General features: G+C 39.1%; 2 protein-coding genes across 4 annotated transcripts; both read left to right on the top strand.

Annotated features, from left to right (window-relative positions):
• The first annotated feature begins 349 nt into the window (after positions 1-349).
• LOC127248625 (uncharacterized) lies at positions 350-6,260 on the top strand. 3 transcript variants are annotated; one of them, XM_051271072.1, is made up of 8 exons: positions 352-680; positions 1,439-1,950; positions 2,055-2,127; positions 3,739-3,816; positions 3,914-3,977; positions 5,544-5,631; positions 5,745-5,829; positions 5,995-6,260. In XM_051271072.1, the coding sequence occupies exons 1-8, from the start codon at positions 522-524 to the stop codon at positions 6,076-6,078; spliced, it is 1,143 nt and encodes a 380-aa protein (XP_051127029.1). In that variant the 5' UTR covers positions 352-521; the 3' UTR covers positions 6,079-6,260. The 3 variants fall into 3 exon arrangements, with proteins under 3 accessions (XP_051127030.1, XP_051127031.1, XP_051127029.1); XM_051271073.1 differs by lacking the exons at positions 5,544-5,631; positions 5,745-5,829; positions 5,995-6,260 and adding an exon at positions 5,001-5,483 and having other exon boundaries at positions 350-680; positions 3,739-3,809; XM_051271074.1 differs by lacking the exons at positions 5,544-5,631; positions 5,745-5,829; positions 5,995-6,260 and adding an exon at positions 5,001-5,481 and having other exon boundaries at positions 351-680.
• A 4,578-nt stretch (positions 6,261-10,838) lies between these two features.
• Positions 10,839-12,113, top strand: LOC127248875 (uncharacterized). Its single transcript, XM_051271422.1, has 3 exons — positions 10,839-11,179; positions 11,255-11,380; positions 11,446-12,113. Exons 1-3 carry the CDS (start codon positions 10,859-10,861, stop codon positions 12,070-12,072), a joined length of 1,074 nt encoding a protein of 357 aa, XP_051127379.1. The 5' UTR covers positions 10,839-10,858; the 3' UTR covers positions 12,073-12,113.
• The last annotated feature ends 1,762 nt before the right edge of the window (positions 12,114-13,875 follow it).

Raw genomic sequence — 13,875 nt, 5'->3', positions numbered from 1 at the left:
CGATTATGGATCAGGTCGGACAGGGTCGGGCGGATCTGGATTTTGGTGTGGGTTGACGCATAAACACACCAACAATAATCATGATTATTTATGTGATTTTTTTTTAATTAATTATTTGAAATAAATAAATAATTGTTTAAGTTGGCCCCAGTCCGGGTCCTCTTTACGGGGGGTGTGTAAAAAAGAAAAAAAATTATATTTGTGGGGTGTGTCGATCCATCAGGTATGTCTAGAGTCGAGTCCAGTGTTAATCGGGTTCGATTCGAATCCTGGGTCTATCTATATGTTTGTGAGTCGGATCTTGGGTCCGACCCGGCCCGTTGCCATCCAGATAAGTATGACATACATTTTACCCTCAGTTCCCTGCTGCGGGATCTTCGAATCCTATATCGATTATCAAAATCGAAAAAGTCTAATTCGGATGGGAAAGGGAAGCGCGACGCCATGCCCAGTGCATAATGTAAAACCACGCCTGCAGCCATACAAATAAATAGTGTTGTCTAGAAGAAAAGTAGCCGAAAATGGGCAAAAAGCAGGAGCATGAAGAAATTCCGGAGCTGAAGCCCCAACCCAAGTCGTTGAGGAGCAAAGCGGCTCACTTTGTCTCCGATCTCACCACTGTTTTCCTCAACCCCATCTCTGATAAACCCTCCAGGCCTTCTCCCCGATCATCTTCCTATGTATGGTTTTTTCATATTTGAATATATATCTATATATTATATCTATATTAAGTAAATTTAGAATAAGATGTTGGTGATTTAGCTGCAAAGTTACTTGTTCGCCTATTTTTGAGGATCGATTGGAATTTTTTGAGCGGTTTGAATAGGTTTGTGGGGTTTAGGTTTCCAGGCGCATACGTATTAGGAGTTCGGAATATTCGGCGCTTGACGTTGGTTCTTGAGGGTTTGATGCAGCTTATCTGATTTTGCGTAGGTCGGAAAAACTGAATGCTATTTTTGGATGATAAATTTCAACTTCTTCGGACAAGCGGAATTGGATTAGGAACTTAGCCCATTGCTTCCCCCTTTTTGGTTTTTTTTTTTTTATTTTTTTATTTCATCGACGTCTTATGATTCATTGAGAAAGTATTTAGTTGCAGGGTTCTCTTGCCATGGGCAACAGAGTACCAAAATTTCCATTGATGCCTATGAATATTACTTGACAAGAATTACAGTTCGTGATGTTTGTGTTTAAACTAGATTAAAAAATTTTGAGTGAGAAAATAAATCTGTATATTTTGATTTAGATTTGGTGTTTCTTGTAGTTGGCTGACTCCACCAAACACTTTACCTAATGAAGGTGTGACCAGTTTGGTGTTGTGAGTCTGGAGAGTAAAAATGAAGCATGCTTTTCTATCTTTTAATATTTTTCCATTGTATGCAATCCCCAAATGATGTCTAACCATTTTCTCTTGATGTTTGTTTTTCCATTATTATAGGATGATTCTGAAAAGAGCCAGTCAGATGCAGATGATTGTAGAGATTCTCATGATGGTCCAGATACATCTTCCTTTACTGCATTTCTATATTCACTGTTAGCATCTTCAGAATCTGAACGAAACTCAAACTTTAGTGACAAAATTGATTCCTTCGAGAACGAGCTTAAGCCATCATCTGAAGCTATAGCTACAAAAGAGAATGTCAAAAGAAAAGGTTTGTTATCAAGGGGTAAACACACGCTTGGTAAGGCATTCTACCAAGCTGCCAAAATAGCTGGTTTGCGAAGTCAAGCCCCCAAAGCCTCTTTGGATGTGGCAGTTGGCAGTGGCAGTAAATCAGATACTTCCGGGAATGCGGGGATTTCTGTGAAAACTTCGGATGAGTCATCGCCTTATGAAAATCTTCCTGAAACTTCTGAACCTTCAATGCTTTTAACTGAAGAAACTCGGGGCATTCTCTATGCTGCACTACCTGTGATTGTGCAGGGACGAAGGTGGATGCTGTTATACAGGTCTAGAAAATTCAATGTCTTGTTTAGCTACATGCATTACTTTATAAAATATTGATTTTCATGCTGAATCTATGATTCAACTGCTCGCTTTCGTTATCTTCCAGTACTTGGAGGCATGGTATTTCTCTTTCAACATTGTACAGAAGAAGTATGCTTTGGCCTGGCCTCAGCCTTCTGGTACACTTTCCTATGTTAAGTATGCCAAATTAATATTTATATAAACTATAGGGTTAAATACATATGATCGCTAACTAGTATGATGAAAATTATTTAAACATGTAATGTTTTTAAGGTTCCAACTTTCCATGAAAAGCATCGTATAGCCTCAAATGCCAGGATTTTCACTCTAGCTTTACCTTATGTTGGCAAGCCATCTTCATTTATGCCATCTATAATGAATTAATTATTACACTCTTTTTAATTTTGAAAATTTTAGTTTATTTTCTCTAGTTCAATACAAATGCTATGGTTTTCCATTTTCCAAAACTTGTGTTATCTGAGAATCTGATTATAACAGATGCTATGTAGAAACATGTACCTGCTTTGCATCTCATTTCTTACTTACATTCTTGATGTTCACAATTTCATGGCTAAGATCTTATCTGAAGTTCAGGGAGTTAGTTAATTAACTTTCATGCGACAATATGACAAGGGTGAAACAATGTGTTTACAGTTATGCTTGTAATCCTTGGCCTCAATTTGCTATAAACTTACCCTTTTGAGAAGTTGTACAGACAAATAGGAAACTGTAAATTAATCCTTGTGAACCTGCTGACTCAAGTAACAGTAACATGTGCATTTTGTGTTATGAATTTGATTATATTATGTTATAGTTATACATTTCAACTGCAAGACCAATATTTTTAAAGAAAGAGCCATCTCTTCTATTATGTGTGGGTTTTTAGGAATTTGTATATGTAGTTTTCCATGTCAAGTGTCAACTGCCTGAACCAATTCATTTATGTCACAGTACACTTAGACTCTTATTGATATCATGTTATCTTAAAAGTATTTGAAGATTGTCATGAGGGTGCTGAGGATTTCGAGAGTGATTGGTGATGAATAGGAAGGATCCTTCATTTTTATACATGTTCTGATTTCAAAGCATAATGTAGTTCAGTTGTTGTTGGGTTATGTGTTTTGTGTTGTCAATCTTATTTTTGTACTACACATGCTATAGAAAACCACCACACCTCATTCAACATCTAATTTTCATTTCACATTACATCCAAAACATATTTTATATTCTAAAGATTGCAACAACACCTATTTTCATTAGAAACATTATATGCAAGGTAAGGGATATAAAGACACATTAGGCTGAACACAGGATCTTATGATCTAGGGCAATAGACATAAGAAAACATGAAGTAAGGATAGCATCAACCCAAAACTGAAAAAGAAGGGGACATTATATTGTAAGAGAAACATACGAGTTGTTTCTACTCAATGACGATTTTTTTCGCTGTTTTGTGTTGACTTTTTGAAATTACAGAATATTATATGCAATTTATCTTTCTTTTATAGATTTACTGGAATATGACCTCTAGTCCTCTTTTTAAATACAATGGCTGGCAATTGATATCCACCCAAGGCCAAAAAAAAAGGATCACTTACTGATAATGTGCTTACAGGAGACGAGAAATTTTAAAATCAAATAAGATATGGTTTAGGATCTAGTATAAACCCTGATTATTATAAATTATTATAAATCATATAAAAATGAATGTGCCTATTCAGTGATAGTCACCATATTTTACTTTTATGATTTTCTATTTGTATTCTCAGGTTGTTGGGGATCGCAATGGTGCTGTATTTGGCGGCTTGGTTGAGGCACCCCTAAAACCAAATAAGAGAAGGTATCAGGTAACACTGGATGATTTACTTTGTCGAATCATCTTATTAATTATTGCCCTATAATTAAAGTATATATATACATATACATTTTATTTTTTCTCCACAGGGATCCAATGATTCATTTGTGTTTTCAAATGTATCCGGTCGTTCTATTATATTTCGCCCTACAGGTACCAATCTTTAGTTAAATAATTTGCTATTCTATTCAGTTTCACGGTTTGGTTAAGTAGCGCATCTGATCACTAATATTTGATATACTTTATGTGCTTTGCATGTTTGAACCAAATAATATTTCTCACCCTGGCCCCAACTTTAGTTCTCAATGAATTGTTTCAGAATTCTATTGGTTTCTTTGATGCGTTTAACTGATGTTGTTTAGATGGACCATTCGTGAATTGCATGTTTAATGATGGAACTAAGTGAATTTATTTTGGACATTTCCAATTATAATGAAAAATGGGATGACATGCGAGTAAACAATAATTGAGCCCATTTGTAATGTATACAAGATGTGAACAAACTGTTGATACATTGTAGTAAGGATTTGCAAATTCATAATTATGATGATACTGAAAAAAACAAGATAACATGGTTCAGAAGTTTGTAATTTTTGGTGTATAATGTAGCAATTTTCTTTATTGTTGTAAATCTTTCTAAGTTTGTTCCTATAGTAAATGTTTTTGCTATTTGCAATATCTGGGGAAAAATGCCGAATGTTTATTTCAGTGTTAGAACATTTAAATGCTTTTAGAACCAATAGGACATTTGCATGGTTTTGTTATTTTCTAGATGTCAAATTTTACTAATGAAACCCCAACGTTGAGGATGTTAAAAATGTTGGGAGACTGATATGGAACAAGTAACAAAACCACCAAGTGGGTTTTTGGAAACCATTAAACAAATTTATGATTGCTAGGTACGTTGTCATATTTTTTAATATATTTGGTGTAAAGAAAGTTATAAGAATAACTTTTTTTTTTTTATTTCTCTTGAAGTGTACAGGTAGATTGTGCAGTAGTTCAAATGTCATAACGATGGAAACAAAATCATTCATATACCATTCACTATTTAAAACTCACTCTATAAAGTGTTTATAACATAGATATATAATTAATGATAGTAAACACCCTCAGTGGATTCTACTTCTCTGCTAGCTATTTCATGATTGCAACTAATAAATAAAATAATGACAGCTACTAAACAATGTGACACTCCCCCTCAAGCTCAATAAATGTTGTGACGTCCCAGTCGACTTAACCTAGGATGCCACTGCTATAGCTGGAAGCCCTGTCTTGGCCACATAACCCCCAGGATGCACCTCTCAATCTAAAAGATGTTGATACATATTAAGTTAAAGTTAACATGCAACACCTTTTTGGTGGTACATCCTGTTACTGACAGGACCTCCAGGATGCTCCGCTCAGTCTTTTGGATAATTTACAATATTGGCATAGTACATGAAAGACTGAAATTGAATCAAGTTAAAATATCCTTTTTCATGCCAAAACAAAATATAGTTCATTTTTTATTCTCTCAAATCCGATCCCCGATGCTCATGGTCATGCAGGAGGATCATTGTTGCACAAGTGCTCTATTGTTACAAACACACACACAAAAAAAAAAAAATTCGAAATAGATGCCTCCTTATGTTGTTTTTGGTCTGATATTGTTGGCTTGGCTCAGATATTACTTAAAACAGCTTCCTGATCCTATGCTGACATCTCGGCATGGAACAGGTATGAATCGGTATTTTACCTTGTGCTCTACGGATTATGTGGCCATGGGTGGGGGTGGTCATTTTGCACTGTATTTGGATGGAGAGCTGTAAGTATTTATCATAATTCTCTACAAAATTTCTCCATCCGGCATGTTTGGTATTTGTTGCTTGATGGATATATAACCATTCATTCCCTGTATTTGTTTGGTTCCTACCTTAGATTGAATGGATCGAGTTTGTCCTCAGAAACCTATGGTAACCCTTGTTTGGCACATTCTGAAGATTTCAAGGTGAAAGAAGTTGAGGTACTACTCAAACATGTTGCTTCTTTTCATAGTTCATTTTTGAGTGGTAGTGCCGCCTAACACATTTATTCCATCTTCCGACTTGATAGCTTCATTTGCATCATCTGTAAAAGTTTTGCTAATGTCTTGATGCATTAGTTAATGCATCGCTTCGTTTGTGTGTAGTTGTGGGGCTTCGTATATGCTTCCAAGTACGATGAGATTCTGGCTTTATCACGATCGGAGACTCCGGGAATTTGCCACTGGTAGACAAGGTTTTCTTTTATATGTTGTAACAAGCCACAGACCATCTGCTACTTGTGTTCAGCGCATGCATCAATGCTAACGCCTAATCGCTGTAAATATTTGATAACAAATTTTTACGGAGACTCGTCTTACGCTGTAAATATATGCTATGCTGCAAATTTGAGTGTAAGCTCTCTTTTTTATTATTTGATTGTGTTTATACAAGGGAAGTGAGCACATTTTTAAAAGACTGGTAGTAATATACACTGCTTTTCATTTCCCGCTAAACTTGTCTGTTATATCAACTATTGCAAGCGCAATCGAGGAGAGGGCGGAGGGAGTATTATTTTTGTAAAATGCAATTATCACCAAAGAACAAAAATGTATTGCATTTCTTTTCTTTTTTTTTTTTTTGTTTAATTATTATGTGAGAACATGTAGGTGTTATTTTTCGACAGTTAACTCATAATTTTACTATAATGACTTCACTCTACATCAGAGCCATTTCTACCCGTTACTTGTGTTCCCGATGGTTTTTTGAATACATATTATTGAATGTTGTGTTATTAATGTAAAAGTTTATTAATGAATATTGGATTGAAACAAGAATATTACATGTTATAATTATCGCAATAATACATATTTTAAAAACTCGTTTTGTCAAACACCCAACCTCTAAATACTCATATTTTACTCAATAAACATGTTTTAAAGCTCATTGTTTGGTATGTATTTTTAAGCTTATAGTAGCCCTTAGAAAAAGTCATTTATATGGCCCAATTTTGCTATGTTGGCATGAAATAGTTGATCACTCATGTTGTATATTTTAATTATTAATCTCCCACCTTCAATTTTATGTTTAGGGCTTTTATGATAATTCTTTTGGAAAAATTTAGCTTCATTAAAATATAAAGGAATGAAGCTAAATTTTTTGGATGGAATATAATTTTATGCTTAGGTTGCGCAAAGTGAAATAATTTTTTGGTGTGGTAAGAAGAATTGTGTCAAAAATATAAAATATATTATTTTTAATTAAATTTTTTATTTCTTTTAAGGAGTATTTGAATTTTTTTTTTTTTACTTTCCGATTTTTTTTAATGGATATTTAAAGTTTTTTTTTTTTTTACTTTTTTTTTGTATAAAATATTTTATATTATTATATTTGGACAATTGCAATTCAAAAATAATGGAATTTCACACACTAATCAACCTGGAGCTACAATTAGCAATGCGCTGTTGCATATAAAGTAAAGCACATGAATCAAATATTGCACAATTAAGATTTCTATTATGTAATCAACAATGATTAACCATACCATATTATAAAACTTACTTAAAAACGCATATTTCACATAAAGAGAAAAAATTAAGCATTTACCAAACAGATTTTCAAATTATAGGAAAAAAATATATATATTTTGTAAACTACCAATAAATCACAAGCAGTGCCAATTTTTGAGTTTTTTTATATAATTGTAAGTCAAAAAAATATTTTTTCAAAAAATAGACCTCAAAGTAATTCTAAAAATTATTTAATTTTGATAAATCGAGGTGTTGATGTATTTTTTCAACAAAAATAAAGTAAAATTCAAAGATATAGAAAATATCCTTAAACTTGATTAATTAGTGCCTGAGATTAGGAATCTCTAAACACTGTATGGTACAGAAAATAAACTGGAAAATAAAAGACTGAAATTTAAAGTGGTGATCCCCAAATCTGACTTTGCTTTGTTGAAGTTGATTGAAGATGCCTTGCCAAATGATTATCCAAGCCTTTAAATATTCTCTGGGAAACCGTACCGAAAACCGTCACCCGAACGGTTACAACGTCTCCTTCCAAACCGTCTTCCAACCCTTCTCACGCTGACACGCGTCCTCAGCAGACCAAAATTATCCTTATATTTCACTCTTTGAGCCGACCACAAACCTTCCGCTCTTTTGGCCCGACTGCCAATCTACAATAGTATGGGTCCGACTGCCAATCCTCCCGACTTGAGATCTTTCCGTCTTGAGGACATCTCCCGACCTAAAAACCTTCCGACTTGAGGTCTTTCCGCCTTGAGGACTTCCCGACCTGAAAACCTTCCGACTTGAGGTCTTTCCGTCTTGAGGACTTCCCGACCTAAAAACCTTCCGACTTGAGGTCTTTCCGTCTTGAGGACCTCCCGACCTGAAAACCTTCCGACCTGAGGTCTTTCCGCCTTGAGGACCTCCCGACCTGAAGACCTTCTGACCTGAGGTCCTTCCGTCTTGAGGACCTACCGACCTGAGGTCCTTCCGTCCTGATGACCTTCCGTCTTGAGGACCTACCGACCTGAAGACTTTCCTTAGTAATAAACCTATTTTCCTTGATTTCCTCATGGTGCCCTTCAGTCAGTTCAATCAACTCTATTGCCAGGCCCACTATTCTTTTTACCTTGGGCTTTTAACCTAATTCTAAATTTCGTACGTAACAACTTGCCCGCCGCCAAGGGACTTTCAAACGCCATTTAACAATCAATGTTTGGAAGTTCATAAAGCACCACCCTCTTGAAAAACTCCCTTAGTAACTGCACCAGTTACTGCAACACTCCTGATTAACTTCCTCCTCCGCCATTCCAGCTTTTGTGAATCACAATCCCAAAGCACTCGAACCATGGCGAATCAATACATTCCTGCCCTTCCCTTCGACGGAACCCTCCCGGAGGGCCCATTTTCAGCCTCGAAAGTACTAACTCCGACGATCCGTCCATATTGCACTACTCCTGAAGATTCAAATCGGATGAGGGAAGTCTTGGAATCCCGAAATCTCTTGGCTATCAACAACCCTAACTACCAAGCACTTCGCATTCGAGACAGCATCAAAACCCATCTGACGGACCCAAAAGATCCTTACCGCGCTTGGTATCGACGGGTAGCAGAACACTTCCAAACCCAATGGCGTTCCCAAAAGATCGACCAAGCAATACTACTGTCCACCATGCCTATCAACCTGCATGAGAAGGTGTTGTTGGCCATGTCTGCCTTCTGGAATGCGGAAAATGGGACTTTCCTCTTCCCATCAGGCCCCTTTGGCCCAACTCTTATGGACGTTGCAATGATCGCGCATCTCCCAGTCGTGGGTGAAGACCCTGTAATGGGAGCCCTAGATGGGCAGGAGCCGTCAGAAGACCATCCAGGGTGGTCTTTACAAGGTGTGAAGGAATGGGGTTGGACAAAGTTCGCAACCGACCAGCAAGGGGCTCCAGGGACCCCTGTAACCGACCGGGAGCATACTGCCTTTATCCTTTTTTGGCTTTGTAGGTACGTCATTGTTTCCCCTTCCAAATGTGTTCTTCCTTCTCATCTCGACTTAGCCATTCAAATCGCGTCAGGTCGTTTTTTCTCTCTTGGCACCCTGTTTTTAGCCAATCTGTTTGAAGGACTCACTAGAGTTAGCCTTCGTTTAACAGATAATGATAATAGGAAATTAGACACTGCCGCGTCGGGTCCTTTTTGGTTTTTAGAACTTTGGTTCCGGCTCTACTTCCCCAACGCGTTTAACTTAGGATCTCCGCCCACTATGCCAACAGCTGAAAAACATTTGGGATTAGCCCTTAACCGACTCTGCTCAGGACGCAATAACCTCCAATCTTCCGATCCAATAATAACCGCAGTTTTAACAGATACCCGCAGTAACTCTCGATTTTCTATGTATAAAAAGTATGCGGGCTATGCTCCCGACCATTTTTGGCCTTTTCCAGTACCAAATCCGCTTCCGCCTCCTGAGCCTTGTCCTCATTCCACTTATCCTTTTGCCTGGGACGTTGCCCTCAAACCTAGGTCTCTTTTTAGTAGCAAAAAACTTGATAAAAAGGGGCAGAAAACCTTCTACACTTATAATTATGAACCTCAATTCATGGCACGCCAATTCGGCTGTTGCCAAGGTATCCCTGGACCCGTCGCGTGTCCGCATATAATTTTTCAAAGCCCTGACCGACGAGTCCTACCGAATTCAATCCCTTCTTATATCTCCCAGCTTACCACGTATATAACTTCCAATTCTTATATTCCTTTCCGCTCCAACCCTGAGACTGTAGATACTTTCAATGAATGGTGGTCGGTTGTATGGCCCCTGATTTCCCCTGATGAGGGTCGGTTACTGAACATACTCCTTCCACCCCAAGGATTGGTTCTAGGGGCGGCTAGACATACTAGCACACAACAACAAACAGCCGCCCCGGGGACCGGGTCTGTTGTTCCAACGCGAAAAAGGAAGGCGTCCCGGCTGCCAACACCCCCGACCTCTGGGGCCGACCAGCAAGCACCAGCGGACCTTGGAACTACGAAAACATCAGCAAGGATCCGACCCCGAATAGGTAATTTTTCTTAAAACCGTGAACCAATTCACTATATCTTAACTTTGATTTCACATATCATTCACCAGAACCGACCTTGGCAGCACCGACCACACAACCGACGCCAACTCCAGCCGACCAACCTTTGGTCCCGACTGAGGCAGTTCCTCTCCAAACCCCTACTCCACTTCTCCAAACCCCTACTCCACTTCTCACTTTGCCAATGAGCAGTCGGACAGAGGACCCGACGAGGAGGCAAACTCTTCCTCTTGTACCGAGGAGTGGTCGGGCCAGGCACCCGACCAGGAGGCAATCTTTACCAGTAGTGCCTAGAGAATCAGTAAGTTCCCTCATCAGCAATACTTAGGATTCTAATGATCAACCTTGATATATTTAACCAACAACAGTTCCATGATTTTTCACAGACACCTTCACCCATCGCATCAGCAGCCGGGGTCTCTTCTGACAGCGAGGGAACTACTTCCCAGATGGGTCGACCGCCATACATAGCATCAGACTCATCCATGTCAAAGGAAGAACCAGCCGCCCTCGCCGAAGCTGACCCTCAAAACGACATCCTTGATGCTGCTAATCCCGAAATCGAAGGTGTCCCTGCTGCGGCTATCTCAGGTGCTCCAGAGATCCCGGCTGCAATGGCTCTAGATGCAGCCGCCCAACCTGCAGCCGCCCAGCCAGCAGCAGCGTTACCTCCAGCAATTGAGTGGCAGGCAGAAGAACCACCTGTGGCAGCCCAACCTCCAGAAATGGAAGAAGTGTCTTCGTCCGATTCGGAGACTTCTGTGAATTTGGTAAGATCAAAACCAATCCATGCTACAACGTTTCTTTCAGAAAACACTAACTGTTTTATATACTGCTTTCCATAGGGACCCAGGTCGGCACCTCAACGACCATTCGCAGCAGCCGACGAGTCGGCTGCTATTATACCAGCTGTCTGCCCTACTCGACCGACCTCATTGCTGCCCCCCTCACTGACAGCAGTCCTCCCAGAGGTAACATATATCTGAACAAATTTGTACCTCCCTTGGAATATTTATTGACATTGTAGGGCTTGCAGGGGCCTTCGGACTTAGCTGTCCTATCGACTGTCCCGGTTCCAGCGGAAGCCCGAACCATATTCACTGAGGCCATTAACCATCCCCTGTCAGAATTGAGATCCGACTTATTGGACAGACTCATTCAGACTGTTGGTGGCCTTCTTTTTTACACTCCAACGGAATCGCCAGCCGTCCCCATTCTGCATCGGCTGATGGAAAGACTTACAGAGCTCAAGACTGAAGTATTAGTCATTGGACTCCTGTCAGCCGAAACCCCCCAGCCCGACTTCGATCAAACAACGCTGGAGAATTCTTTGGCTAAGACCCGAGAATCTCTTCAGCAGACTACTGAAAGGCTGGGTGGTCTCCTTAGCACAAAAGCTCAAGTTGATGAAGCTATTCAGAAAAAGGAGGCAGAATTACGGGAGCTGAGGAAAGAACAGTCTACCCTAGATAAGCAAATTACCAATGAACAGCGTCTGTTTGAGAAGTATACCAAAAATGAGGCTGAATTGGATCAAGAGCTGAAAACCCAAGCCCGATCCCAATTCATCATAAGATATCAGACGGCTGCCAATACCAGAAGGCTATCCAGGGATGAAATCAAATGGACCCATATAAAAACTGCCCTAGGGGCATTGTTGTAATATTTTCCCCTCTGTAACAACGTTTGACTTAGTAATCCATTTTTTCTTTCGTCTCACAAAACAAGGATCACCTTTCAATTTCCAACTTTGTAGGAATAGAAACAAACTCCTTCTTTAAACGAACATTGTTTCTCACATTTTAAGAAACACATTCCAAGGCATATTTTGAAAATCACAACACTTAAAGTATTAACAAACATGGCGAATGACCGACCTTATGTTCCATCAAACAACTGGCAGGGTGTTCTTCAACCCTTCTTTGTGGGTAATCACCCTATTGGAGGCCATGCAGAAGACTTGTTACATATACTCAAGCAACTAGACTTCAAATTCCGATTCTCCCAACGAGGAAGAAGAACCATTCATCGCGCCATCCGCCTGATGGAAAAAGTCATTGAGGGGTATGAACCTCTTCGTGACATCCTTAGCCGCATTCCTGATCTCCATCACCACATGGAAATGATAGAAAATCACGCAGCAACTATACTTCCAGATCTTGGTTGGGATAACATCTTTTCCAATCAACGAAAAGTCTTCTCAAGATTACGGACCATTGTTGATCGTGAACATCAAGCCATAACAGACATGCAAGCACGTACCCATCAAGACTTAGACGAAATGCAAAGCCAATGGGAAAGGTACCGACCAGATTTGGAAGATCTTATTGAAGAAGAACCAGAGCTAATATCCACTCACTGGGATGAAAAGTCTGATTCAGAGGCAGAAAATTTCTCACCAATACATGATGACTAACTGAAATGAACCTTTAAATAGGTTCGAACCCTACAAATGGGTTCTGAATAATATTTTGTTTCAGGCAGTTTTGTTATCTGAAAAGGCAGGATAATACCTCTTCAGATATTTAGCATTAATACACTCATGTACTCTTCTACCTTCATGATTTACAATAATGAACGCGCCATTTCCAATATCTTTTTGAACAATGTATGGTCCTTCCCAATTCGGTGACCACTTTCCCAATTGATCAGTTTTTTTATATGTAGGAAGAATGGTTTTCCAGACTAGGTCTCCTTTTTGGAATGTCCTATGAAGAACTTTCTTTCCATAACTCCTTGCTCTGATTTCACTCTGTTTCACATTTCGCCCTATTGCATGGAGTCGGTTAACATCCAAATCTTCTAACTGTTGCATCATAAGTTGTTGGTATTCTTCTGTAAGACCACCATCAGTAAATTCTGTTCGGCCAGATGATACTCGGATTTCGGCTGGTAAAACAGCATCTTGGCCAAATGTGAGTTGGTAAGGTGAGAACCCTGTGGCCGTATTTCTGGTATTCCTATGTGCCCATAAAGCCTGAGACAATAACAAATGCCACTTTCTTGGGTTCCCTTCAATCATCTTCTTTATAATCCCAATGATAATCTTATTTGCTGCTTCCGCCTGTCCATTGGCTTGGGGATAATAAGGTGAAGAATGATGTAACCGAACACCGAATTCTGCCAAGAAATTAGAGAACTTTTCCCCTGTAAAGACCAAGCCTTGGTCGGTTGTTATAGACTGAGGAATACCATATCTGTAAATAATTTGGTTCAAAACGAAGTCTATCACTTCTTTCTGATCCACATTTTTCAAAGCAACTGCTTCTACCCATTTGGTAAAGTAATCAGTCGCGACCAATATGAAACAATGATGTTTCGATGAAGCAGGATGTATCTTACCAATAATATCCATAGCCCATGATTTAAAAGGCCATGGTTTTGCCAAAAATTGCAATTCGGTTACTGGCAAATGGTTTAAGTTTCCATGTCTTTGACATTCCTGACAGCCCTTGGCAAATTGTAT

This window comes from Andrographis paniculata, unplaced genomic scaffold, assembly GCF_009805555.1.
Source record: "Andrographis paniculata isolate CXL003 unplaced genomic scaffold, ASM980555v1 Contig34END, whole genome shotgun sequence".
Lineage (NCBI taxonomy): Eukaryota > Viridiplantae > Streptophyta > Magnoliopsida > Lamiales > Acanthaceae > Andrographis > Andrographis paniculata.
Note: the sequence above shows the minus strand (reverse complement) of the source record. Positions and strands in the feature narration are given on the sequence as shown.

Coding starts and splice junctions, on each gene's coding strand:
- LOC127248875 (XM_051271422.1), top strand. CDS start 10,859: ATGGGTCGACCGCCATACATAGCATCAGACTCATCCATGTCAAAGGAA. Junction 11,180..11,254: donor CGGAGACTTCTGTGAATTTG/GTAAGATCAAAA, acceptor TGCTTTCCATAG/GGACCCAGGTCGGCACCTCA. Junction 11,381..11,445: donor TGACAGCAGTCCTCCCAGAG/GTAACATATATC, acceptor TAGGGCTTGCAG/GGGCCTTCGGACTTAGCTGT.
- LOC127248625 (XM_051271072.1), top strand. CDS start 522: ATGGGCAAAAAGCAGGAGCATGAAGAAATTCCGGAGCTGAAGCCCCAA. Junction 681..1,438: donor CTCCCCGATCATCTTCCTAT/GTATGGTTTTTT, acceptor CCATTATTATAG/GATGATTCTGAAAAGAGCCA. Junction 3,978..5,543: donor TATTATATTTCGCCCTACAG/GTACCAATCTTT, acceptor GGCATGGAACAG/GTATGAATCGGTATTTTACC.